At 36.6% G+C, this 27,485-nt stretch overlaps 1 protein-coding gene across 2 annotated transcripts; it reads left to right on the forward strand.

The window, feature by feature from the left end:
• On the forward strand, positions 1–27,227 carry LOC102698363 (transmembrane protein 255B). Of its 2 annotated transcripts, none has more exons than XM_006637819.3 (9): positions 1–168; positions 3,993–4,135; positions 5,960–6,022; positions 18,301–18,390; positions 20,486–20,566; positions 21,445–21,530; positions 24,813–24,972; positions 25,508–25,645; positions 26,279–27,227. In XM_006637819.3, the coding sequence occupies exons 1-9, from the start codon at positions 120–122 to the stop codon at positions 26,423–26,425; spliced, it is 957 nt and encodes a 318-aa protein (XP_006637882.2). In that variant the 5' UTR covers positions 1–119; the 3' UTR covers positions 26,426–27,227. The 2 variants fall into 2 exon arrangements, with proteins under 2 accessions (XP_006637882.2, XP_015216777.1); XM_015361291.2 differs by having other exon boundaries at positions 25,511–25,645.
• Positions 27,228–27,485: the final 258 nt, after the last annotated feature.

The raw sequence follows: 27,485 nt of genomic DNA on the forward strand, positions 1-27,485 counted from the left end.
TATAAAACACTCGTGAACGCAGTGCGAGCTCAGTGAATCTGGAGTGCAGTGCGCAGAGCCGCCGGAGTGTGGATAGTACTGCGCTAAGGACCTGTCCAGAGAGCATCTCAGCTGGGAACATGAGAGAAGCAGAGAAACACAGCCCCCTGCCAGATGCTAGCAGCTCAGGTTCGCCTCACTTCTTTACATATTTTTAGGCGTAAAATTATATTTGGTAACTTTTACAGATCATATAGAAGAGTAATCATATAACTGCATTTAATTTTTAAACTCTAAACTCGAGCCTTCTGCTATATGCATGTGTGCAGGAATCCAGAAAGTGCTGGATGAGATTATTGGATGAAATTAGCTACTGGGAACCAAAATTAGCTAGATGAGCCGAACGTCTTCCTGTTGTTAGAAGACATTATTGCATATACTGTACAGTACGCAGGCACAGAGAGAATACACTACTGTGTTTAAAGGTAGCGTTGTACCGAACTCAGTCTTTCCATACAATACACCTTTTAAAAATTGAGTGTACTACAAAACTTTTTTCTGTTTGAAATTATTTTAAAAAAGAATATAGCATAATATTAATAAGGAATTTTAGTTACTTGGAATATAACTGTAATGTATTTAAAGCGTACTGAATTTGAGACTAAATATAATTGCTTCCCTGCTAATTTACAAACTATGTCGACAGATAAAAATTAAAAAGAAAAAAATGGCAAGTACAGTATATTTTCTGGAATTTCACATAGAACAGTTCGTTCGCAAAAAACATTACGGCCCTTTTGGGATTTGGGGCCGTTTCCTTGTGTTTATACAAATGCGCTGTTTAAAATGTTTATTATAGCTCAGCAACAAATTGCACTACAATTAAAAACTCCTTTCAGTATGAATGAGCTGGACCTCTTTCGCTCAAAAGACGTATTTCAGTTATAGTACTTACAAAAAACAACTTGAATTAATTTTGGAATTTCAACATATTATTTGCACCAGAAAATAATAAAAAAATCTATTTCGTTATAGGTATTAAATCATCAGCTGCAGAATTACCAATTAAGTATTTTGACCAGCTACTTCTTTTCTGCTTCTTTAATTAAACTAGTTTTTGGTAACGAATTAGCAAATTATGTAGCTTGAAATTGAATCTGATACTGTACATACAGTAAGGTTTCAAACGAGTGGAAGCCATTTACTGTGGATCTCACAGATCAAATTTGTCAAACAAGAAGGATAATATTTTCTTGTACTTTTAGCTCAATTTACTGTATAATTTAGACATTTGGTTTTTCTATCTTAGTTTTTTTTAGGTTCTAATGTTTGAACAACATATCTGACTAAATTAGCATAACTAGAAAGATTAAGTGAGTTCGTGGACTTCATTGGGTTTTGTTTAATTTAAGTTTCCCTGAGAAGAAAGCACTGGAAAATACTTTATGTTTTTGAACTGATTATGCTTAGCACACATAACTGAGCCTAAAAACCCAAAAGGTTAATTTTAGCTTTTGTTATAACAAGCACGTTATCAACCGAAACTTTTACTGGCTATCTTATCAGATGAGAGAAGTGAGAATTGCTAAAAATAGTCTGATAATCTTTAATTGCTTGATCATTTTCAGTTAACTTTAATGTATACAGGAAATGTAATGCATCGCATAGTTAAAGAGGCAGTTATAAGCTATACAAATTTGTAAAAGCCAGCTTTACACAGGCAGCTTTATACTTTTAACATTTCAAATATTACAGTGCTTAGTTGGTATTGGTATGTTTCTGGAATCATTATAATAACTTTTGTATTGTTTTTTACACACAAAAACATTTATTGATTTTTTTTTATTTGAATGCTATGTTTTTATGATCAAAGAAAAGCTAAACTAACTCAGGAAACAATGTTTTATTCCTACAGTACGTTTTGTGCTTTAAGACACTGTGGTCTAAATCACCCACTTGCTGTGTTTTTTGGGAGAACAAATTACATTAATAGAGCTTAAAAAGACGTTTCTCTCTCCTTAGCTTTGGGGACTTCCTGAAAATAAATAGGAAGAGATCCTGTTTCAGGATACATTGCTAGGTAGGCTCCAGAAAGACTGACAGAATTTGTGGCAGACTGCAAATTGTGAAAAATTGGCTATAAAGATGAAAGAGAGAGACAATGAAACTAGAAGACAAGTATAATTCTATCCATCTTATTTCTACCCATATTCATTTTTGAATTTTTGATGATTGTTACTTGGGTGTAGAAAAAGTAAAGGAAAATATGTGCCAAAATAAAAACTGTGAAATATATGATTTTGCTCTCACTCTGTAGCCACTAGTACATTGGGGGGATTGATTTCATGTCAGTCCTTCTTCAGCCTCCACTGGTCTAATTACAGTAGGTACTTCAGAGATACCCCATTCAGTTCGGCATGACAAATATTTTTTTTAACTCTAAAACACTGCAAGAACCAGAACACCTTGTCTGTTCTCTTTTAAGAAAAGATTTTGGGTATGGTATGAGTTTAGATGTATGGGTAAAACTAAATATTAGGAATTGCAAATTCTTTTGGAAATTCTTTATACTGTACACTACTAATAGATCATTAACAGTATGTTATAACCTAGTAAACTGATCCCTAGTATTTATTATGAATTTTATTAACATCTCAAATTTTTCTTATACTGTATATAATCGATATATTAATTGACAATATAGCGTTTACCATGTGTTATGTGTTTGTAAAGTTTTCACTTAACCTTTACATTAAAACAGTGCAAAATAATTTGTGTGGTATTAAAAACTGCAGATGTGTTTCTTCTCATCATTTTTGGTTAGCGTTTTCAAATCTTGCATTCAGATGAGCGTGCAGAATGAAATTAAATACCTGTATAGAAGATGACTGATTTGTACCAAGCCTACTGTAGTATGAAGTATGAAGATGAATGAAAGACATTGGTATTTGGTTTATTATTTAGCTGCTGTGCAGATCTTTCAGCCAGTACTTTCTCATGCAATTCCATTCTGTAACAGATTAGGGGTACAGTGATATTTCAGTCTTTTTAAGTGTAAAAAACAGATCACATATTTCTTATAATGTGATCAATTTTTTAAAATGTTATTAGTTTTATTGGCAGATGGTATCTTAGAAATATTGCACTCTTTTGTATTACAGAAAAGTGTTTCAAGATGTTGCAAAAGTTAAGACATAAATTGTAAACAAAACTCAATGGATTAGCTGATAGCGTGAATCAGTGCCTAGATTCTGCAAGACCAAGATAAATGCATGCGAGTGTGTTTTTGAGAAATTGTTTGTTTTAAATAAATGTGATGTACAACAGTACATATCAGATTCATATGATACATGTACAGTATTATACATATACTACAATACCTACAGTATGTGCATACTTCTTTGATGTGTATTGTGTCACACCTTTTGTAATTTTAGAAAAGGAAAAGTGTCTTCTAGTACAGCGTTTCATGGTTTAGTTTGCTCGAAGCATTTCTAAGAAATCTTCCCTAATTCTCACATAAAGCTCTGTTCAGTCATAAGGTACAGTATCTTGTCCAAGAAAAGGCTAAGGAGTGCTTTAGGTTGACCAAACAGAACGACTGGTAAAGAATTGCTGAGGTTCTGAATTTTGTTTTATTTTTGATGAGATTCCCAAAGAGTCGGTTCTTAGTTTTAGTGATGGTGATATTTGTCAAATTGTTAAACTCCGTGGAAAGTATTGTTTTACCAAAATCCATTGGCCTTTAAAGTCCGAGGTCATGTAAATGAATTCAAAATTTTGGAGTGCACCCTAGTGTGCAACTTTTTCCACCTTTCTACTTTGACTGAAGCTGTCATTCCTGCGGCTCATTAAGTTTGGAAGAGTGTGGGTCTTCTTTTATTTATCCCAAATCAGAGAACAACATGACAGGATACAATTCTGACTGCCGTTACTTTCTTTTCTCATTATTGTTAAGATAACCTCTAAGAAAGATGAAAGCCTGTTAGATGTTTTTGTCGTGTTTGAAACAGATCCTCTAGAACGAAGGAGGAGGAAAGCAATATGGCTGGTGGTTGGCATGCTGCTCTTGTCACTTCTTGTGGTGGCTCTTGGAAGCTTCGCTACGACAAGGACAGAAAGCATCAGCATAACTGGATACAGTTCTGGAGTTATAGTAAGTACTTACTCCTGTTCCAAATCCATTGCTATAGGAAGGGGAAAAAGAACTCCCTGTTATTTTCTCCTCTAGTACAAACAAACCAAATGACAATTCTGTTCTCGACATATGGAGCAATTTCCTTCCAAGAATGAGTTTGATTTTACATCTATTTAATGTCTCAGCAAATCTATTTCCAAATGCTAAATGTACTGGATTTTGATTTTCTGTGCAGTTTTCTAAGTTTTCAAAGTTTAGCTTTTAATAATATTAATAATAATAATAATGATGTTTCTTTATTAACCCTTTACAATTTCTTGCATAAGGAATTCATCTTTTCACATACCCCAGCTTTTCTCCATGAGACACAGACAGGGAGAGAAGCCTGGGGTCAGAGTGCAGGGTCAGCCATTTATACAGCGCCCCTGGCGCAGTTAGGGTTAAGGACCTTGCTCAGGGGCCCAATGGAGTAGGATTCCTCTGCCAGCCGCTGGATTTGAACTGGCAACCTTCCAGTCACAAGCACAGAGCCACCACTCCGCCCGTAATTTTGCTGGTGATTTAATATCTTCCTCAAAAGGAGATGCTATATGTTCCTTTAAACAAGAGCTATATCATTTCTTTTCATGACCTACACTGTGATCTTGTTATGAAACAGCTTGTTTGTTTAAGCAAATTATGTTAAGCTTACTATTATAAAGCTTTTGTTATATTATGGAGTTTTCCAGAGAATTGCCATGTTTGATTGGGGCTGAAATAGTAATTACCCTCAATGCTAACTAAAACATTCTTTGTAGCTGCCAGATTTCATGAGGGTTACTTACACACAGACATGGGTTATCAAAACATCAAAGTTTCTCTGCCAAAATGACTTTTGTAAGGTGAAAGGAGATCTTGTCACATAGAAAATTGTAATTTTAGTATGATTTCACAAAGTAATGAAGTCTTCCATGAGAAATGTCCACACTTGTCCACACTAAGCGCTTTGAGAAGCCACCTTTACAGGCGCTATATAAAATAAAGTTTATTATTATTATTATTATTATTATTATTATTATTATTACTACTTTGCCTAGGATTGTAAGACCAATTTTCTATGAATGCCAAGGTTAGCACTCCAATATTCTCTCAAGAATGCACATGATGTGCACATCTCTCATATCTGGAATTAGTTTCTCTCATGTCTCTCATGTGGAATTAGTTTGGTTAAAAGCCAGGAAAGTGCATGCACGGGTGTTGATCAGAGCCATTCCATGACATCATTGTAATTTAGTATAAGCACAAGAATACATTGACATACTTCGACATCTGCTCCTCGCTTCCTTTTGTAACTGTTTGCGAGGGAACAAAGCAGCAAAGGGAGCACATACGCATGCACAAAATCAAGAGCAAGTTGCTGATGTCGAAAATTTATTTCAGTCTCCTCTGTAAAAGAGTTGCTATTCCTTGAACCGATGTGAATACTTCCTTTACTGTAAAAGATAACCAAGGGGAAGTACAGGTAGGTAAGGATTTCATATCTTTTGGTTTTTTCCTCTGTTTTTTGAGACCTATCTGTACTGAACGACCTCAAACAAGGGTACTTTCTTTTAGATGTGCTTCGGGGATTGATGCTTTTTTTAGTAAAGACCACGTCATATGCAGATGAAGAAAATAATTCAATTACTGTGTTGGTTCTGTTACAAGGAAAAAAATACAAAACATCTTTAGCATAACTATCTAATACTAAGTGTCAGTGCTTGCATGGACATATGAAAGCCTGTGTAAAAGTTTCGTTAAGGTTCAGTTCAATAAGATGCACATTTTCTGCACTTATTCTTCAAACTGCACTTTCTTTTACAGTTGGCTTTTGGATCGTTTCTGGGAGTCTTGGGATTGTGTCTTGAGGAAAACCGGAAGCAGCTGGTAAATAGTGCATACTAATGAACGATAAAATGTCATTTGAGTCTTCAGCCTTTAATGTACATTGTTTAGAAATTATTCGTATCCAAACATTTTTTTTTACAAAACAATAATCAATGTAAAATGGTATTTAAATGAGGTTTTGAAGACTGGGCAATAATTTCATAATTACTTGTCTGCTTGCATGGCGTATTTTCCTAGGAAGTATTGAAATTGAATATTTCTGTCAGTATTGATCTGAGTACTTTAAATATATTTAAATTGTTCTTGACACTACCTGCAGAATTCATTAACCATAAATAATCAGGAACCCTGGGTGTTAAGACACTGAAGTATGCAAAACATTAAGCATCAAAGACATTACATATACATTATATAAAGTGCATGAATGTACATTTTGATTTTATGAATGAAAGTCAAAAATAATTACTGACAAAAACATTCCACTTTTGTCATTAGTTTCTGTTTTGTGGGAGATGACAAAAATGTTATGAAGTTTGAAACATCGGACAGATCTGTCTTAACTGTATGGCGGTAAATGTAGTTAAATACATATTTTGCAGTACTCAAAATATAAATACATAATTAATGCAATATGTGCCCATCAAAAGTTACTTTTGCAGTGGGAGAGCACTCTGGTGGTGCTAAATCCTGCACCTTCACTTAAATCAGAGGTGTTAGTCTTGGATTTTTAAAGTTAGAACTAAAATTAATGTAATTAAAATTAATTAGATTTTTTTAGTTAGATAAACATTGTATTTGACACTCTGGGTCTCATTTTCAGGAAGGTCATTTTAAGGGAAATAATATTAATAATGATAATGTTATTGGCCACCTAAAAATTCTTCTTTTTCCATCAGGGACAAAATCATTTATTCTACAAAGTTCTGTAAAGCTGCTGCCTGTGAATGATAACTGAAACGACATTAGACTTTCAAGTTTCTTAACAAGAAAGGATTTTTAAAATTAGAACTAAAATGTATGTAACTAAAATTAATTAGATTTTTTTTAATTAGATAAACATCCTGTGCCATTGAGATCATTTTTATTTGACACTCTGGGTCTCATTTTCAGAAAGGTCATTTTAAGGGAAATAATATTAATAATGGTTTACAATGTGTTTCACTGGATGTTATTGGCCACCTAAAAATTCTTCTTTTTGCATCAGGGACAAAATCATTTATTCTACAAAGTTCTGTAAAGCTGCTGCCTGTGAATGATAACTGAAACGACATTAGACTTTCAAGTTTCTTAACAAGAAAGGATTTTTAAAATTAGAACTAAAATTTATGTAATTAAAATTAATTAGATTTTTTTTAATTAGATAAACATCCTGTGCCATTGAGATCATTTTTATTTGACACTCTGGGTCTCATTTTCAGAAAGGTCATTTTAAGGGAAATAATATTAATAATGGTTTACAATGTGTTTCACTGGATGTTATTGGCCACCTAAAAATTCTTCTTTTTCCATCAGGGACAAAATCATTTATTCTACAAAGTTCTGTAAAGCTGCTGCCTGTGAATGATAACTGAAACGACATTAGACTTTCAAGTTTCTTAACAAGAAAGGTTGTTGCAATGATGTGATTTAAGTAGCAGAACACTGAGACAGTGAACATGCAGAGCTGGTGAAACTTTGGAGAAAAATGAATTATTTGCTGTTTGTGTTGAGCTGATGCTCGATAATGTTTCTTTGGGGGCAAAATGTCTGGGGCCATGATTAAAATTAAAATACAGGAAAAAATGACGAATAAAATAAAAGCAGCTTCATGGTTAAGAAAAGTTCAATGAAGGAACCTACAGACCAATTTTGAGACTTGAAATGCAGAAGAAAGCAAAAAGTAATTTTGCCTGGGTAATAGGTGGATTTCTGGTGATTGAAGTCCACTAAAGAGCAGCCAAGTGAAAATTTCCACAAGTAATCGATCCAGTAATGGTATCTAGGAAGACTGGTGGAGAAGATTTTATGGAATCAGCGGATACAACTGAAGAAACGTCTCACTGAGGTGAATATATAAATGTGGAATGTGTGTTTTGATAATTACTTATAGGTAATTTTGCACGCAAAGCAGACTTGCAGTATGTATATACTGTATAGTGCAAAGTTTGAAATAAAGGAACTGGGGAAAGAGAACAAAAAGTTTAACTGCCTGTTAAACAATAAAAAACTTTGTGTGAAACTCGGGCAGTATGCGTACAGTAGTTTATCAATGGAAGAGAATAAAAATTGAAGTTTACTAAGAGTGTATGCTTTAATGCAATTAAATGCTATTTTTAATTCACCTTTCAAACTCTGCAAAGCAATGCTTATTCATATGGATATTTTTTGATGTGCCGTGTCATCCCAAGTTGAGAAAAGAAGTTGCCACAGATCTAGAACACCAGTCTCACAGCCTTAATGAAACATCCTCGTCCTCCATCCTCCGCCTTTCAACAGCTGATGCACTCGTGGTTTCTGAAAGAGGAATCAGGCTCAATGAAACCCAGCTGGGAAGGAGGGAAGAAGAGTAAGGTGCATGTCCTGGGGTTTTCTCTGGAGAAGAAAAGATGATCCACCCTCTTTATCCTAGTCTTCCGAATGTTGGGATAAAAGCATGCTGCTGTCCACAGTGAAGGCTTCACAAATCCTACAAGAAAAAATGCAAACTATAAGCAGGAGCCTAAAGGCAGTGAATCCAATTTTAGAAGAACTTAAAGATGTCAATGTAGAGAGAGTGTTGGGTCTCCAGTGTACATGAACACAAGAAAGTAGACTGAATCAATGTATTTCTGGAGCAAAATGCCTACCCTCATGCTACCTGCACTAATCCACAGCCTTGAGCTGACACAGCTCCTGCAGTACCAACCAAAACCCAGCAGCTGCACCCAAGCAAGGTCAACCATGTGGCACAGGAGAAGAGCACCACAGAGGAGCACTCATGCAAGTGGTGAAAAGAGGAATAACAAGAGCAAATAAGCCCATTACTAAAATGTTTCATTGCATGATCTGTGCTAATATTCATTTATATTTTTATAAAAATGTTCATCAAAAGTACCTTAGTGCTTCAATAATTTCAATGTGCAATTTATACGATGAGCTACAAAATCCTTGGATGACTGCTTCATGCAGTTTCCTCTCCTATGCGCAAAGGATAACTATGTGTGGATAACCACGTCCTCCGGCAGTATTTCTTCTCCATCTCCATGCAAACTCTAGACCAGCCTGACTGGCAATAATGTGAAACATACAAAACTGCACATTCATTTTGTTATAATGTTATAATGTTATAATGTTCTTCTGAAGTTTGAGTTGAAATGTGAGCAGCGTTATATTTTATGGTCTGGTGGTGCTTGCAGGTTTAATGTGCATGTTTGGGGACATTAAGCATCTTACCAGTTGGTAAACATCTGCAAAAACTCATAAATGTACAAAGATATTATAAATAAAATACAAAATCTATATTTAATATTGTTGCTCAAATGGCAAACTGTGCTTAAAATACATCTGATCTACAAGGTTGCCTTCACTTAAAATGTATTACTTAACTTCCACCCTTTGTTTCGGAGGGAAGCAATGTAGTTTATGTCAGAGGTTATTTGCAGGTTCAGAGCAAGGCAGAATCCAGAATTAAATTCAAAACAGGTCAATATTACATCCATAGAAAAAGGATGTCATTGCAACATTTCAAGCAAGACTTCCAAATGACAATACAAGGTCAGAAAGAACATAGGATACATTTCAGTGCCATCAATCTTAGAAGATTAGTAGTACTAGAAGTACTAGTAGTACTAGCAGTAGATCTTAGCAGAACAAGTAGTCCTATTGCCTAGCTGGAAAATCAATAATTTTAGGTGAGGCCTACCTTTAAGTGGACACTCAAGAGTTGTACACTTGAAAAACTCAAACAATACCCCCTCTCCAGCTACTTTGTACAGGTTAGCAGTTCTCAAATTTTATTTGGTCTTCAGGAAGACCTGAAGACGTTATTTAGTAAGTGCATTGGCTGTTGTATGGCTGTTTTTCAAACCCTCCGCATTATATGATGGCACCCTTTCAGTGTAGATTGCTCTCAGTCATCATGGGGATAGTACACTCCTCTCCCTAACTTTCTACATTTTGAAGTAAAGCCTGTAACATAGTGTGGCAAACTGCATGGTAGGCAATAGAATCATGTGTAAGAAAGTACAGTTAACTGTTGCTGCACGATTGTTTGATGCAAGATAGTAGGATATTGTTTGTTTTTTGAGATTGGCAACAGATTATCCATCTCTGGGAAAAGACATCTTTTTAACAATTTCTTCTGACTGGAATGAAACAATAAATGTTCTTTCTGGCAGTTGTTTCCACACCCTGTACAGAAATGGGATAGGTTTCAAAACAAACTTATAATCATTATAAGAATGTACTTGTTACTATCATTTGAGATGGGGAAAGGACCAACTATTTGTAAATTTCCTGCCAATATCTTGGCTTCACTTCTGGCTTCACTTGTGTTCCTAACAGTGGTGAGTTGTGGATTGTACTATATATTCCCTTAAGGGATCTGGAAACCATCAGGTGTGATGATGACGTACCTAAAGCATCCTCCCAAAGGTCGTACAGGATATTCTGATAGCCAGGCTTTCAAGGGAGACTTGCTTGGATGTTGGCAATTTGTAGGAGAATTGTCAGTAATGTAATACGTGTATAGGAAGACAGTTGTCCTGCTGCCCTGCATTGCTAGGTGTTAATAATAACAACAATACAACAATAAAACAATAAAAACAACGACAACATATTATTATTATTATTATTATTATTATTATTTTATTATATAATTTATATGTCTATTGCTTGTTGCCAAAGTAATTACAAACATTTACGATTACCTATTTTTAACATATTTATGCAACAGGAATTGCTAGAATAAAGCAGTTTCCTCCCAGCTACAGTAGCAGTAGCAGTGTCCCAAATTCCTACCTGGAATTTGAACCTACATGCTCTCAGCTCTTGAGTGAAGAGTCTTAAATGACTTCTCTACCCTCCACATAGAACACCCCTGGTGTGTAAACTCCCTGCAGAATTCTTTCATATTGACCAAAGGCTTATCTCTCTCTTCCTGCATTTCGGTAGAGGCTATTGTTTCATTTTAGGTATCTCTTTTACTGGATCATGGTAATATGTCTTTAATCATCACTGTATATTTACTGCCATGGGTGAATCATGTCTCTTTCAAGTAATGCCCACTGATGATACATTTTCTGGCAATGTGGTGACCTTTCTCATAGTAGGGTGGAGAACTCTTTACCTTTTTATATAGCAAATGACACCTTCCTAGTACTTACGGCAGAAGGCTTAGACCTTCACTTGTCGAGTTTTGGCTCAAACTGGATGTCATACTGGCTGACCTCCTTTAGCAGTGAAGCTAGCTGGCCTTCTGACAACTTAAAACAGAACAGGAAGTTGCAGTTTGCCAGGTACTGTAGTACTGGCGGTCTAATGTGAACTACAGAACAGCAAGGAGCTCTCATCTTGTTACACAACAGCCTGCAGGCATAAGCTAATACCTTCTCCTCCCCCTCTTTCCCTTGACGCTAGGGGAAAGAACTGTTCCTATGCTGAAATTCAATGCAGCTGTGTCCAATATAATGCTACCCTCAGAGGGTGGGTATGCCAGTTAAAGGGTAGATGTTAGTTTGCTTTTTATATTCTCAAAAGCATGCTGCTGTGCTTCTTCTCATTAAAACTCTGGTTCTTTTTTGACATTCTCTCAGAAGCTGATTCAAAGGGCTTGCTTCTTTTCTTACATGGCCTGGAAAGACAACTTTGTGCTTCCATGGGTAGAGTTTTGAAGTTTGCAGTTTGAATCTAACCCCCTGGAGCTGCTGCAGTATCTCAGACAGAAGGTCTGTTCTGCTCTTCTTAATAGGATGATGGTGGCATCCAAGATGAAAAAAAGCATCTACAACTGTAATCCTTGCAGTATAAAATCCACAAATCTGTGAAATTAACGTGGATTCTGGAATCCCATGTTTCTTTGCACTTGACAGTTAGCAACTACTGGTTTAATAGTTGACTAGCAAACAGCTGCAAATAATTTTGGGTGTATAGATCTGGAAACTTTTCAGAGTGGCCGACATGCTGTTGTTTGGGCTGCTTTACCTACTCTATCTAAAGTATGGTAGTGTGTTGTTTCCAGGTGTGTGAAAAAGTTGACCGCCAGATCTGTCTAGATCATGTTGCAGTTGTGAGGTCATGATTAGGGCTACAAGAGCTCCATTACAGTCTTTGAGTTCCTGAGCTACTGTATGGGATCTCTGATGTATTACTTTCAGTTCTGAGTAGCAGACTGCTGCTCTTCAGTAATCAATGAGTGAGAAAGGAGAGGGGTTTGCATTCAGAGGAGAAGTCACAATGTTTGACTGCAGTGCTTCCCCTATGTTAGTAGTGGCATCTTCTTTTGCTCCATATATATAGTAAGAGTTCCTCCATTAATGTGTTTCACCACAGCTTCAACTTTCTGTAGGGCTGAGATGAATATTTATTGAAGTTGCTTAGATTGGTGGTATTTTTTGCGGGGCAGCCTTCCAAGTCCCTTTGCCACATCTGGAGCTGCAAGGCCCATCACTTGGCTTTGTGCTAGATTGCCATGGAAACAGACAGGGCCTTCATCCTGCCCTTTACTCCTGTTAATGACATTAGGCAAGCTAAAAGTGTGAAGCAAAGACCATGTAGTTATGTAGTTTCAGTCAATATTATGTAGTTTCAGTCAATTTTTACTGAAATTTAATGTGTCTCTTGCTAACAGTACTTGGAACAGTTTGAAGGCATTTATTAGCCTGATTCTGACATCAATAACTGTGCTTTTGTCTTGTGGTGCATGGGTCTTGCAAAGTACAGTACATTGTGAGATATTGCAGAGGTCCAAACACATATGTACTTTATATTGTGTTTTGGTGCAGCAGACAAAGTCAGCACTTACTGGAAATAAACCAGAACTGCAGATACTTTGGATAAAAATATTGGTCTCTGACTTCTAAAACAACTTTGTAATGACTGTTTAACTCTCAATGCAAACGTGGTCGCAAGTGGCTACGGTCTAAGAAACTTGACTTAAAAGGAGCATCACACTTCATCATTTTACATCACCAAAACCACAAACCCTTTACAGAAAATCTTTTAGCAATTGAAAAAGATTCAACAAGAGCTTCAGAAAAACGTTTTCAGAACTGAAAAAAAAAAATTCATTTAATCAAACCTAGCCCATGCCTGGCGTAGTCACAAGCGTCCATGGTGTAAATCAATATTTACTTTTGATTCTTGCATCATATTTACTCGTTTTTTACCAACAAAACTACAAAAAAAATGTTATCAATCTAAAAAGGACAACCGGAGCTTTAAAACAAATGTTTTTTTTTAAATAACCACTTGTGTCTTGTGTTTTTTTTTAAAACAAGACAATCAATCACAAAGTCACTTTTTATCTGATGATGCACTTCCAATGTGCATCGATATGGTAATGAATAAACCAGCAAAAAAAAATATATATATATCCCATGTTTTTACTTTATTCTGAAGCACGATATACAGGCGCTTTACAGGTAATGGGGACTCCCCTCCACCACCACCAATGTGCAGCATCCACCTGGATGATGCAACGGCAGCCATAGTGCGCCAGAACGCTCACCACACATCAGCTATCAGTGGGAAGGAGAGCAGAGAGTAATGTACCCAATTCATAGATTCTAACCTTCTCCTAGTAGACACCTAGGAGAAGGTTTACAAATCATTTTCAGCTACCTGACAGGCCTAGAATGGAAAATTCTGACATCTGAAGACCAAAAAAAAAAAAATTCTGCCTGCTGTTTTTGCTATTTTGTTTTCATATGTTTGTTTGCTGAGTGGACACATTAAGAAATAAAAGAAATTTGACTGTTCACACTCAAAGCCAAGGGGGTTAGCTTCAATTTACGACCTGAACCAGGCTCCTGCTATGTTCTGCTGTTTAAAATGTTTAAAGAGAGGAAATTCCAGGTAGAAATTGGCTAAAAGGGTTTTCGCCAGTAATAAGTTAAAAGATATTTGCATACATTTTTAAAAGCTATTTGCAGCATGATCACATGATTGAGCTTTTTGGGATAGTTGCAACAACACCAGGCACTATTATGAGTTTGAGTGTTCGTTTTTTCAGGCTGCGTGACCATGTGGGTTCTCTTCATGGCTTGGTGCCCCAGGAAGTTTTGTGTCTTGCCCCCTGGCTACGCTTGCACTTACTGTTTAATAATGTGCTTCCCTTCCAGATGCAGAACTGTTTAAACTAGTGTCAAAAATACTTTTCAGAGATGTCTAACAATGTAAGAGGAAAATGTAATCTAACGCATCAGATTTTCTGGGAAAAAAAACATTTTTAAACAGTAACCTAAAGATATACGGTAGGACAGATTACACGGAAGTATATGGCTAGAAAGAAATTTTAGGTTTTAGATACAGATGAGACCACAGGAGATGAAAAACTGTGATACAAATATAAATGTATGAGGTGCTGTTTAGGCCATTATTCAAACTTTACCTCTCATACACACACAGATTGCTCTCACTTACACACAAAAAGCTCTCACACTCTCCATTTTACATCTCACATTCATATAAAATGCTCTCACACTCTCCAATTTAATTCTGACATACACACAACAAGCTCTCACATTCACTAGTTTTACCTCTCACATTCACTAGTTTGACCTCACATACACCTCATATAAATTCAGTGCTTATAACTAAATACTTAAAACAAACAACATAAAAGAAGCAAAAAATAAAATTGTACATAGAGATGGAATACACAGCATAGCATGATAGCTTTCTCTCAGCCAAAACATTGTGCAACACAAGGAAGGCAGAGGGAGATGAAAGAAGGGATTTTTGTCAGATGCAGAAAAAATATTACTGGTTGAAATTTGGTTGAGAGATTGTGGTGCTTATTTGGAGGATGTTTTTACATTATTGTTGTTTTTTTTGTAGTGAAAAAGTAATGCGTTTTTAGTTTGTTACAAACATAGATGAACTATTCCAACTGGCAAAAACCAGTTCTTCTTGTGGTCTTACGTTAAAGTACTTCCTAAAAAGATAGAAAGGTTGTATTAGCCTGTCAAGTTACACTATGATTGATGGAGAAAAAGACAGGTGCAGAGCTCTCAGCAGGAAACCTTTCTAGTGAAATAACCGTTCTATTTACACATCCCATATGAAAGTTAGCCATAATGAATTTGTTATAGTATGTCTGTATTTTGTCTGTAAGTTTTCCCATAATTTTGTTGTTTCATATGCTTTTTGTCGTACTCACTCCCACGTAAGTGCTGGTTTGTGCATCCGAAGCACCACGGTAACCTGCCGAGCCATCACTCAGACTATAAATTCATCATCTGCCGTGACAACTAGATCAGAGTGAAAATCAGTTCCAGCTGTGTATAATTAAAGCACTACCTTATGTTATGACAGTCTTAAATATCTCCTAATTTGTGGATACTTCTGGAGGCCCAACATGAGGAATGATATTGACAGTTTTGAGGCACCATGCTCCACCTGCAATTGCGCCAAAGATCCCAGAATAATACCAGCCGGTCTCCTTCAACTACTTCCTACATCTCAAAGGAGCAGTCATCTATTTAATGACCCCCATGGTCATCTGTTTTGGTGGACTTAATCACTGGCCTTCTTCACTCCCAAGGCTGTTCGATTATTTTGGTCACCTTTCAGATGTTTTTACAAAGGAGATTTTTCAACTCAATTGTTTCCTTCCCGAGTTCTTCAGTTTGTTTCCAGGTGTTAGCGCACCTTCTGCAGATGGCTAAGGACTAATATCTGTCCTCAGACTACCACACAGATACTAATGAACAGAGGGAATGTGGGAATCAGGATCTTGAGACCTATCTAAGGTGCCACATTTCTTTCTTCCAGGAAGGTTGAGTGCAGCTGTTACCATGTGTAGAATTTTCACGTCAAATCTTGGTGAACATGTCTACTGGAATTTATCCCTTTCAGTATTTGGAAATTATAAATCGATGATGAAATGCTTGACTAAAAAGGCAATAAGAGGAGACATGATGCCATGACATTCTGCTTTGCTGCCTCAGTTCTTGATCCTGGGTTCAATTCCATATTTGGGCACCTTCTGTGTGGAGTTTGTACAAGGGTTTTCTAGATGCTCTGGCTTCCTCTGTATTCCCAAATATGTTCTAGGTCAGCTGATGTCTCTAAATTGTGTTTGTTTATATTTTTTATTTATACAGTACGTATGCAGCTTGTGATGGACTGGCATTCAGTTTAAGGTGTAGTCCAGTCTTCCGCCATGTGTTTCTGGGACAAGCTCTAAGTTGTTGTGACCCTCAGCTGGAATTGTCATGCTTAGCTCCACTGTTGAACAGCCGAGCAAGCTAGTATTTACATGGTAGCCAGCCACTCTTACTGTCGCCTGTCATTCAAGCACCAGTTACCACAGGTACTAATCTCACAGGAGTCTTGTACCACCTGGAGGCAATTATACGCACCGCCTCAGGTGGTTCAAGCTGCAAAAACTGTGATCTGGCAGTGCTCAGGACACCTTTCCAGAGTTTGCTACGTTCCTAGTTCATGTGCGTGTTTCCTGACTCTGGATCCTCACTTCACCTTAACAACATTCATTGGATTCTCCTGTTGTGCTTTGGTACAGTATCTATTACTTTTTAGACTTCCTTGTTTCCCTTTACTCTGAGTTTGGTTTTTCCTTTGTGCTGTGATTCTGTTTACCCAGCTTGATCCTGTTCTGGACTATGCTTTGCATGGTGCTCACCTTTGCTGTGCCAGTCTCTCCTTCACAGCTGTAAACATCTTGCTGCCTGCTCACACTGCTGCTTACCTGTTTTCCCGGAGTTTCTCTGCTTATGTTTGGATTTATTTTATGAACACAAATTGCTACCTTTCAGTAGACACATTACAGGAATAAGCGGTTTTCTGATATGACATAGAATCCTACAGTATTCTCAATTGCTGAGAATCATAGTCACCAGAAATCCCAGCTCCTGTTGTAACAAGTATTAACTCTTCTGTCAACAAATTCACATATGTCTCAAACCTCTTTAATCAAAACTTAGCTGAATTGTTTTTGGTTGGAAATTGACAGGAAAAAGAAGGTTCTGAAACACTGTATCCCACATTACTGTATATAAAACGTCAGTGAGAATTTAGTAAATGTCCCAGCATAGTATTGTTAATTTTATCAAGTGATGAAATATTAGGTGTGCAATTACAGGAAACCTAAACAATTCTAAGATTACCGTAAATCATACTTACATTTTCATAGGGGTTGTGCTTGATTTTACTGCCATGCTGTAATGTGAAGGAAAAACATGAACAAGACTTAATTGTCAGTTGACTACATAGTGCTGTATCATTAATTATGTTAATGTTTAAATATACAAAAATATTTTCAAGCCTGTCTACAGAATTTAATTGCATTGAATTGAAAACTAAGTATGAAAATGATATCTTGATTGAAATGAATGAGATTCTGACACAGAATAATGCTGAGTTCTTTATAAACAAAGGTCAGAGTTAAAAGTCTGATAAAGAATTGGTTGTCAAAAGGGAAATCCATAACAAATATAAGGTTGCATTTCATGCCTTTGCATCCTCAAACCTCAGACCTATGTATTATTTTAAAATATATGTATTCTCCTGCCTGAAAATGTACCTTTTTCTCTGATATATTAGTCATTTGGGAGCTATCCAGTCAGCACCATTCCCAGTATGTACAAAGTCAAACAACATTGTTTTTTCTTACATAAGTATATCCTATTGAGTAATGAAGCTGATACATTTCTAGGGTTCTTACCTTTAAGTATTGTTTTAACTCAGGAAGCTACAAAAAGGAATACGCTATATCACTTACTATGCCAGCACATTTTACAAATCATCCATCCATTTAATTGTTCATAATATTTATAAGCTTTTTGCTGAACTATTTTTATGACATTTGTTTGTTCTTTTAGTATAATAAATAGCTGTACCTAGAAGCTTAGGTACTGTATATACTGTAGGTATGTACTGTATATTATTCAAAATAAAACAATTATATACATTTCATATTTAAAAAGGAGTGGATAGTACTAATAGTATAGAAAGTATTAATATACAGTATATAATATTTTAAATATTCTATTAATATATGTATTTGCATTACTCATTATGAGTAAATACATTTTAATGTGATGGAGTAGTGCCCCTTTGCTGAGCTTTTTAAATTATAGTACTTAATGCACACCAACCAATAACATGTTGTTTTGCAGTTAATAGCATCCATAGTGTTCCTGAGTTTTGGAATAATTGTCTCCTTCTTCTGTGTGGTGGTGGATGGAGTCTTCATCCTGCTGAGCCTTGTAAGTTCTAGTCTTTTTGATTTATTTTTCTAATTTCAGATCAGGAAAACATGGCTTCCAACACAAAAAAATAACATTCCTTCTACTGTATTGACTGAAGTGTAATAATAATAATAATAATAATAATAATAATAATAATAATAATAATAATACAATAAGGGTTATTTCAAACAATCTATATACTATGGCATTAACAATGTAATGTTCTTTTCAATTAAGTCAGAAGTCAGTATTTTTATAGAATGGTGAATCCCCAGTGTTACTATGTAAAGATCCTGGACTTAATTATAGCTTTGAAACATTTACAATCTTTTGAGATTAAAGTTTTGGATAAAGCTTCACAGCTTTTTGCTCGGTGCCTTGGTATAGAGCATGTTCCCTCCATCAGTTGTGCTTCCAGAAATCTTACTTTTTTATCTTGGCAATGATTTGTAACACAAAACTTCTGGTGGTTTGAGGTAGCAGTGGTTGCCCTGTCATCTGCTGATCAGCACACAGCAAGGGCAGGTAGGAAAGAGTGGAGTCCCTCTTTTCATAAAGGAGAGACTTGTAGCACAGCATCTATAATCCCCTGTAATTTGTATGAAGAATCAAATTTACAATTTGATGAGCTTTAACGAGATATAATTGAAACTCTGGGAGGCTTTTTCCCAGTCAGAGTTGACTCATTGTGAAGTAAATTAAATGTTGGGGACAAACTGGCTACCCCTACCCTAGCTGGGACTAAAGAGAGAGCCTATTCAGCTTACAAGCTGCTCACTCCTGCCCCTGAGAAGAATATTCTTCTAGTTCAGAAATAGGCCTACATTGCAACATGATTTTCCTTGCCAATGTTTTTGTCACAGTTTAAGGCAAAATTATATCAGAGAAGTTGTAAGTAATGCTTCTTGACCTGTCCCTTGACACCCTTGCTACAATAAACTGACCTCATTGTCAGTTGTTTCTGAGTGAAAAGCACAGATACAAGTTAGCAATTTTGCAGTAACAAATCATAACGTAACTAGATTGGACCATACGTTACTGCTGAAGACATCTAGCTTGATCTTTTTCCGATGTACAGGGTTATTGCATACAATGTTTTTTTTTTAATTCTTTTCTTTATTTGAAATTAACCTTATCAAACAGGCTAGTGATTAAGTAATATTCTCACAGTTAATTGGCTTAATGAATCAAGCACAGTAATCAATACAAGAGTCTGGGGTTTATAGTTTTTGTGTGCATGTTAGTTACTGTATGCTTACCTTCATGGTTCATAGGACTGTGTGCAACAACTACCATTAAAATGTTTCGAACATGCACTCCTTGGTGAGAATTATATGGGAACGTAGTGTTGTTGTTTTTCAGTGAAAGATAAAACATTAGTATGGAGGGTATGTCTATGAAGCCAGAGGCAAATGATACTGTATTACAAAAATATTACATTTTGTGTTGTTTTTTATATATAGCCAGCTCCTTCTGTGAATTCGTTTAATTCCAATTCTTTTTCGCTTGACTACTAACCAGATTATAACAAACACTTGACTGAATGGTCAAAACCTGGTAGAAATTAAGACCTTCTACACTTAAGACCCACAAACATTTGAATCAGAATGCAAAATGTTACAACAACTTTCCATTGGCAAGATTGAAGAAATATTTGGAAGACAGAATGCTGTCATCGAGTACTGTGCTAATGTTAAAGTTTAGGTTTTGAAGAATTCTGGGCTAGGTTTCCAAGACATAAATTGGCCACCGCAATTGATACTGTATGCCCATTTACAAGTAAACTTTTCTCAGAGATTTGAGGTGACGAGTTAAAAACAAATGCATGAAATCCTTTGCTGTGGGAGAAAATCTGAAAACACTCTTTAATGTAGTTTATTTCTTCATATTCTGTTTTTCTTTTGTGTGTGGTGTTTACAGAAAGGGCAGTTTTGGTTTTTCAAGATGAATACACAATGTGCTTATAAAGTTAGTTGGCTTATTCAAACAACTTCATCAAGAAAGCTTTGTTCTGTAGAGCCATGAGGTATGACTCTCACACAGATCTTGGAAACGGACAATGGCAATAACAATGTCTCATAGTGTTATCTGACTGGAAGTGTCTTTTTTTCAGGACATGAGGCCTCTCCGAGCAGGAAGATGCCAGTACTATACAAGTGGCAACGGCTACATTTATGAGAATTACTTTGCCTCTGTAAGATGAATCTCTGTTATATATTTTAGTTTAAATTTATTATTAGTAGAAGTGATATGTGATATTTGTAATTTGTGATATATATAAAGGACTTGAGATTCACAAGACATCCATAAGTAAAAACAAGTACAAAGTACAAAACAAGTACAAAAACAAGTATTTTAATCTGTGAGTCATTTAGCACTTTTTAATGGATTTTGTTTTTCTTGGTGCAGGTTCTCTTTTTTGCAGTTTCTTTTCCAACGTGAACTGAAACATGTATCTAGACAAGAGATGCTCCATTTTATTTTACAAATGCTGTTATTTTTGGATGTTTTTTTTAATTACATGTAATGAGGAACAGCAGTAACAAAAATAGCTAAATGAGCTGTTCTTAGATTGAAGGTGAACAGAAAAATAGCACATTGAATTAAGCAGTGAAAGAAAAGGTACAGTACATGTACTGTAGCAACTGAAAATTCAGTGCAAATCTGCCCTGTGGAACAAACAGCAATACATCAGACTGTTCAGACCTGAAATTCCTTGGCATGCTTGAGATACTGTACCACACAGGTTTGGGCAGTTACTGTACCTTTTATACGTAACTTTCTTAATGCATGTAAAAGTCTTCCAGTATGGACCAGCTAACATCAGACAATGAGAGACCAATGAAATATGAAGAGACATATGAAATGTTTTTTTTTGCCAGTGGCACTGGTATTTTGAAAGTCATTGCTATTTTGATCAGTTTAATAAATTATAGCACAACAGAACATGTTTTTACATAAGTGCTTATCATATCCCTTTTCACTGAATGTTGGCTTACAAATTATTTGGGAAAATCCTGGAGTTTTTCCTCTTTGAGCCTGTTTTTAGTCTGTTTCCTGTTAAAACTCCAGGTGCCTTGTCAGGGGCTGACGGACTCCTGCAGCCTTAAAGTGCGAAGTGGAACCTGCTACTGCTGTGACCTGTATGACTGTGCTAAGTGAGTGTGTTTCATAAACAACGAGCGTAGAAAGCTCCTACCGGGAAATAAAGCAATTAACAGACAAAACAGGGATTGCAATGACAGAAAAAGAGCAACAACATTTCAACATTCAAACCTCCTGAATATTTAACTTAAAATATTTTAATTCTTTCACTACAGAAACAAAGCCATGCTTTCATCATTCCTGCTCAGTACTACAGTTAGACACCCACACAATCAAGAGACTATATACTTGCATCTAGGTAGGAGAGAATTGTAAGTGAAATCAATCATCACAGAATGGGAGTATGCATACGTACACACCTCATTTTCCAAACACCCTGACATTGTGGTGGCTTGCACACCTCTGAAACCAAGAAACATGTCTCGGTCCTTCACCTTAATCTTTTTTGATATAAATGAACCTGTAATAATTACAGCCCTGGAGTCAGAAGAGCCTTCCATGTTGAAGAACCTGCTTGGCTCAGCCAGTTTAAACGCCTGTTCAGACTGGCAGGTCCTATTGTCCAGAGTTAACAGGTTTGAAGCTGGGTCACGTCATTAGCAAACTCCAGGATCCCCTAGATATATTAATTCACGGAACAAAAGCATTAGTTTGACAAAAAAAAAGAGCCTAGAGTGTATTGCTACTGCAACTGCAAAATAGTTTTCAAGTAAACTTTGGAGTGTGATTAAAGAGATTGTAACATAGATGGGTTCAGTAATCCCTCTAATCAGAGATCCTTTAAAAAAGCTCCAGTTGCAATAAAGGAGACTTTTACAGACATAGAAACGATAACTTTTTAAATATCTTTAATAACATATCATATCAGTCTGTAATATTCTGCAGGTGCAATTCTGTAATGGCTGTAGCTTACAGTGTGATGCTGGCCTGGAGCACTTCCACTTTGCAGCTTGCATGTTCTGCCCGTGTGCCATCTCTGAAAGGGATGATGGCTACCTCAACAGGTGATCTGAATTGTTGCTGTGCATGTTTCTTGTGATGGAGCTGTCTTGTCCTGGGTGTAGTTCTGACCTTTGCCCTTTCCTTTTTGTTGCAATTCTTGCCAGGAATAAGGGCTTTCTGATAATGGATGGATATCTACAGTATACTGTATACTCAGACACAAATAAAGATATAATACATATACTACTAATGTAATTACTAACACAGTACTTTGGATGTTACCATTAAAAAGATGGAAGCCAATTATTCTGAATTTTAGCATGCCCAGCTTATTTACTTTTGTGATGAAGTTTCCAAGATTTTAAGGGAACATTTTAGGTGACCTTTCAAGACGTTTATCTAAAGTACCCTGGAGGATCACAGACTCCAAAATGAGAAAACATTTGGGAAATGAGAACTCTGAAATGAACTTCCTTTTCCTTAGGGAGCCGCAAATGTTTGGCTCAGAAAAAATCTTCACTGCAATCTCAGTCTCTTCCATATCACTGCTTTTGCATATTTGTTTTTTGTGGAATTCAGATTTAGGACATTTCAGTTTCACTGTTACTTAAAAAAAGCAGATGAGATAGATTTTTATCATTATAATGCATCCATAGCTATATACTGTAATATCTGCTTAGCAGAATGCTATAAATGCTGTAAATATTATATTAGCACATTAATAATAATAAACTTTATATTATATAGTGATTTTAAAAGTAACATCTAAAAGCGCTTTACAGTAGGTGGAAAAAAAGTTATAGGGATATCATATTCCAACATGACTATGTGAGGAACACGAGCAGTTAGAAGTGAAGCAGAAGATATGTGGTCATTAGTAAATGAAGCTGAGAGGCACTAATGAAAAAAAGCCTTTCTTTGAGTCTGTATTTCAATGCACTCAGGGTAGGTGTCTCTGACATCCTTGAGGATAGAAATATAGAGCTTTGGAGCAGCGCAAGAGAAGGCCCTGTCATCCGTAGAATGTAAGAGAGCTTGAGGGACAAACAGTCAGATGAACAAAAGCTGCAAGGTGGGGAGTAGACAGATAATAAATCAGATTCTGAGGAGCCAAGCCGTGTAAGGCCTTATAGGTGAGCATGACGATTTTGTAATCGACTCAAAACCTGATAGGAACCCAGTGCAAGGACTCCAAGAAGGCGTAATGTGATCGCTTGCACGTGCGCTGGTCAGGATTCTTGTTTTTCTGAGGAAAGCAAGACAGTGAAGAGAGAGCAGTATCAGCAAACCTCTTCTGGTCAACTGCTCACCAGCTGCAAAAACTTACAGGACATAATGTTGAAAGGGTGTCAGACAAGGCATTCTATATCAAAATGTAGGGATGCAAGAATCACAGCGCAGTGCAGTGAAGGTTTAGATAAGTTTAATTTGTGACAAAAATGGCCATTTCTGGAGAACACATGTACAAGTGTATCCCCCCCTTTGTCCTGAATTACAGCAGTGTTACAGCGAGTTTTATAGTCTGTGTACAGCTATGGTCACCTTATGTCATTATTATGAATGTTGGTTTAGGAGTGACCATTACCACTCATATTGGAATCATAGAAATTATTTCACTTATGGCACAGTGTCTCTTCTCGATAATGTTATCCCTGCCTTTCAATAACTCCTGTGGTGTGACATATAGCAGGTGTCTATTTAAAATGCACTGAAGCCTGGTCAGAAGTAATGACCTCAGGCCAGTGTCAGTGTCAAGATTTCTACAAAACAGAACGGCCTAGTGATCAGAAACAGTTAGTTCAAGGTAAGTGTGAAACAAATGAGTCATTTAATTATCACAAAAAGAGAAATAAATCTGCAGGTAACCGCATTAATTAAACACCAAAGATGATCTAACCATTGCAAAGTGAATATATTTTATATGAAGGGCGACATGGTGGCACAGTGGTTAGCATTGAACCAGGTGGGGCCTTGGGTTCAATTCTAGATGGATTTCCTTTGTTCTCTCCATGTTTGTGTGCGTTTCCCCAGGTGTTCCCATTTCCTTCCACAGTCCAAAGACATACTGGTAGGTTAATTGGCTTCTGGGAAAACTAGTCCTGGTGCGAGTGTGTGTGTCTGTGTCTCCTGCCTTGTGTCTGTTGCTTGCCAGGATAGGCTTTAGCTCCCCTCCTATCCCGAATTGGAGGAAGCAGTTAGAAAATGGAAGGCTAGATGAAATATAGATAGCCTGAAATATCATATTTATTTAAATAGGCTTTTGGTTGAGAAACTTTTGGAGAACTGAGAAGTGTGAAACATCAAACACTTTTAGTCTTTCAGAACAAAAAGAAGAATGCATGATTCACATTTGCTTTAATTAAGAGGCTAACCTGTTAAATATATTTTCACAGTGGGGGATATTTAAATAACCATTATGAGTTTGTGGGTGTGAAGAGCTGCCAAGACGTCATGTCGCTGTATGCAATGATCTGGTTACTGACTGCACTGAATCTGTCGGCGTTCGTCCTGGGAATACTGACAACTGCAGTCCTTGGCAGCATTAAAGATGTGGTAAGCAAGGTTGATATGGTACACAATATATTTTCATTATATTGTCGACCGATGTGGCATCAAGATGTTCTTAAAAAATATATTTTGTGAATAATATATACTGTACATTGCTATAAACATTAGAAACATGGTGGTTAACAGCTTTTTAATATATTTCTGCATAAGCATTACAGGACACATGCAACCCAGTTAGATAATTTGGCTTATTGGATTGATTGTTCTCTTATTGGAATGAACTCTATACACTATACAATCCTTTGCGATTCTTCATGAGGCTAGGGCTCCTTAATTCCTAAAAGTAATCCAATACTATACTGTATGTCTCCTCAGTTCCTCACTTCAGGCCCTGTCCGTTTTAATTAGTATCATGCAAGCAGCAAGATGAGGTCAGAAATAAATAGAAAATAGAAGTAAAGTGGCACAACATTGAAGAAAATGTTCTAGTGAGAAAATATTGGTGGAAAAGTAGCTATTCTTTTAGATTGGAAGAGGTTTGTCAAGCTCATTCTCTGATTTTGCACTTTGTCTTTGTCAGAAGGGATTTGCTGTGAGTCCTGATATAAGAACGCAGCTTCAAGCTTTTCACAGCAGCACAGATTGCCAGGACAGCAACAGTGCCCTTTCTCCCACTGCTCCATTGATACAGGACCACGGACGGAACGCACTATACCCAGTTAGTTTCTTTTTATTTTGTTAAGCCTTCCATGCCTTGATTTGTTGAATCAGGTTTTCTTAGATGAAGGTGTGTGGATTTTCCTAGGTGAAGATATCTGTTAAACAATAAAGTTAACAGCATGCATTCCTGCACTGCAGCCCCAGGAATAAAAAATCATTTGAGGTTAAATAAAACTTGTACTGGAATGGGATGTACTTGGGCCTGGGGCTCAATTCTGACCTGCGGTGCTATCTGTGTGGGTGCTCCCATTTCTTACGACTATTCCAAAGACGTCTTGGTAGGTTAATAGGATTCTGGGAAAATTGGCCCTGGGTGTGTGTGTGTATCTGCGCAGCAATGGTCTGGCGTCCTGCCCAGGATATACCTTGCCTTGTGGCCACTGCTTGCCAGGACTGGCTCAGGCTCCCCTTAACCACTGAATTAGATGTCACTGTCAGACTAAAGACCTACTGTACAGTAGATTGGTACAGGTGATGTTTTACCTGGGGCTGAGCCTGTGATAATTATAGCATCACAGCTGATTAAGCCATGAAAGCCAGCTTTTCCAAATCAAGAAAACCTAATGCTATAATATAAGCTGACTTTAAACAGGCTGTTTCATTTATCTTAATGCTCTTCCATTTCTTCCAGAACACATCGCCATACTATGCAACCTCGGACACAGCAGATGGCACTCAGCCAATCTCCTCTGACGCTACTAGGACACAAATCAATCCGCCTCCTTTTGCACCTCTGTATAACCTCCTCCATTGCAGAACGCAGGGTTTCACTGGGTGAGAATAAGCTCACCACCTCGACGAGACTTGTTTCCTCCTACATCATATTTTCATTTCCTGTTTCCAAACAATGCAGAAAGTTCCCCTTATGCTTGATGTTTTGGTAATGAGCCATTAAAGGCTCTCTATATTTTACAGGAGAAATATTACAGGCAGAATAGAGAACAGTCCAAGAATAGAAAGGCGTAACATTTTAAGTTCACTTAATTTAGATCCCAAATCACTTTGCCATTGATTTGTGGTTGATACCTATGCTTATAAACCATTATGATTCTTGTTTCCTGGAACGTAGATGACAATGTTGATGTTAAAGCAATTTTTTTAAATGTTATTTTGACCCCATTTTAGTCTGTACAGAAGATCTTGCCTAGTTATTTTTTCACCTTTCCTAGTTGGCAGGACATTTTCAGCAAATGTTTTTTTTATGGGTACTTGCCACCAGTAAATCCAAAGTAGCAAACATTGTCATCTGTGAATAATTGTACTTGATTTAGAAATTAGCGAGATTTTATGTAAATTCTTGTACATAATTTGTAAATATTATGTAAGTTTTATATGGCCACTGAACCATAGCGGTTGGAAATGCTGTTGACATTTGCTAATTGCAGGGCTCCTTGTTACTGATGTGTATTTATCTACTGCCTGATTTTTTTAGCTATACATTAGGTATTTTGCCAGTGAAGCATTAAACAAAGTCAATGTATTTTGCAGAAAACATACTTATTTTTGTATAACATGTCCTCATTTTATAAAACGTGATGTCTTCTACAAAAAGGTGTTATAAATGTCTAATTGCCAAAATATTGACAGGTCCAATGGTTTTGGTTTCTTAAATTATTGGGTGTGTTCTTAGCACTGTCACGAAGAGCATTCTGCCTATGCTTGGTGTGGTGTGCTTGGTGTCATAAAAAGTACTGTATGAGCACAGCAGGCTATGGTCTGGCAAAAAGTGAAATGAACCTGGAGGACAGAAGGAAGCATTAGTTTTATTGGATTAAATTTCAAGAGCCCAGTTAAGCAACTGCATACTGGGCAGTTTGGAAATTTCCAGGGAGAGGAGA

The sequence above is a fragment of the Lepisosteus oculatus genome, chromosome 13, assembly GCF_040954835.1.
Source record: "Lepisosteus oculatus isolate fLepOcu1 chromosome 13, fLepOcu1.hap2, whole genome shotgun sequence".
NCBI classification, from domain to species: domain Eukaryota; kingdom Metazoa; phylum Chordata; class Actinopteri; order Semionotiformes; family Lepisosteidae; genus Lepisosteus; species Lepisosteus oculatus.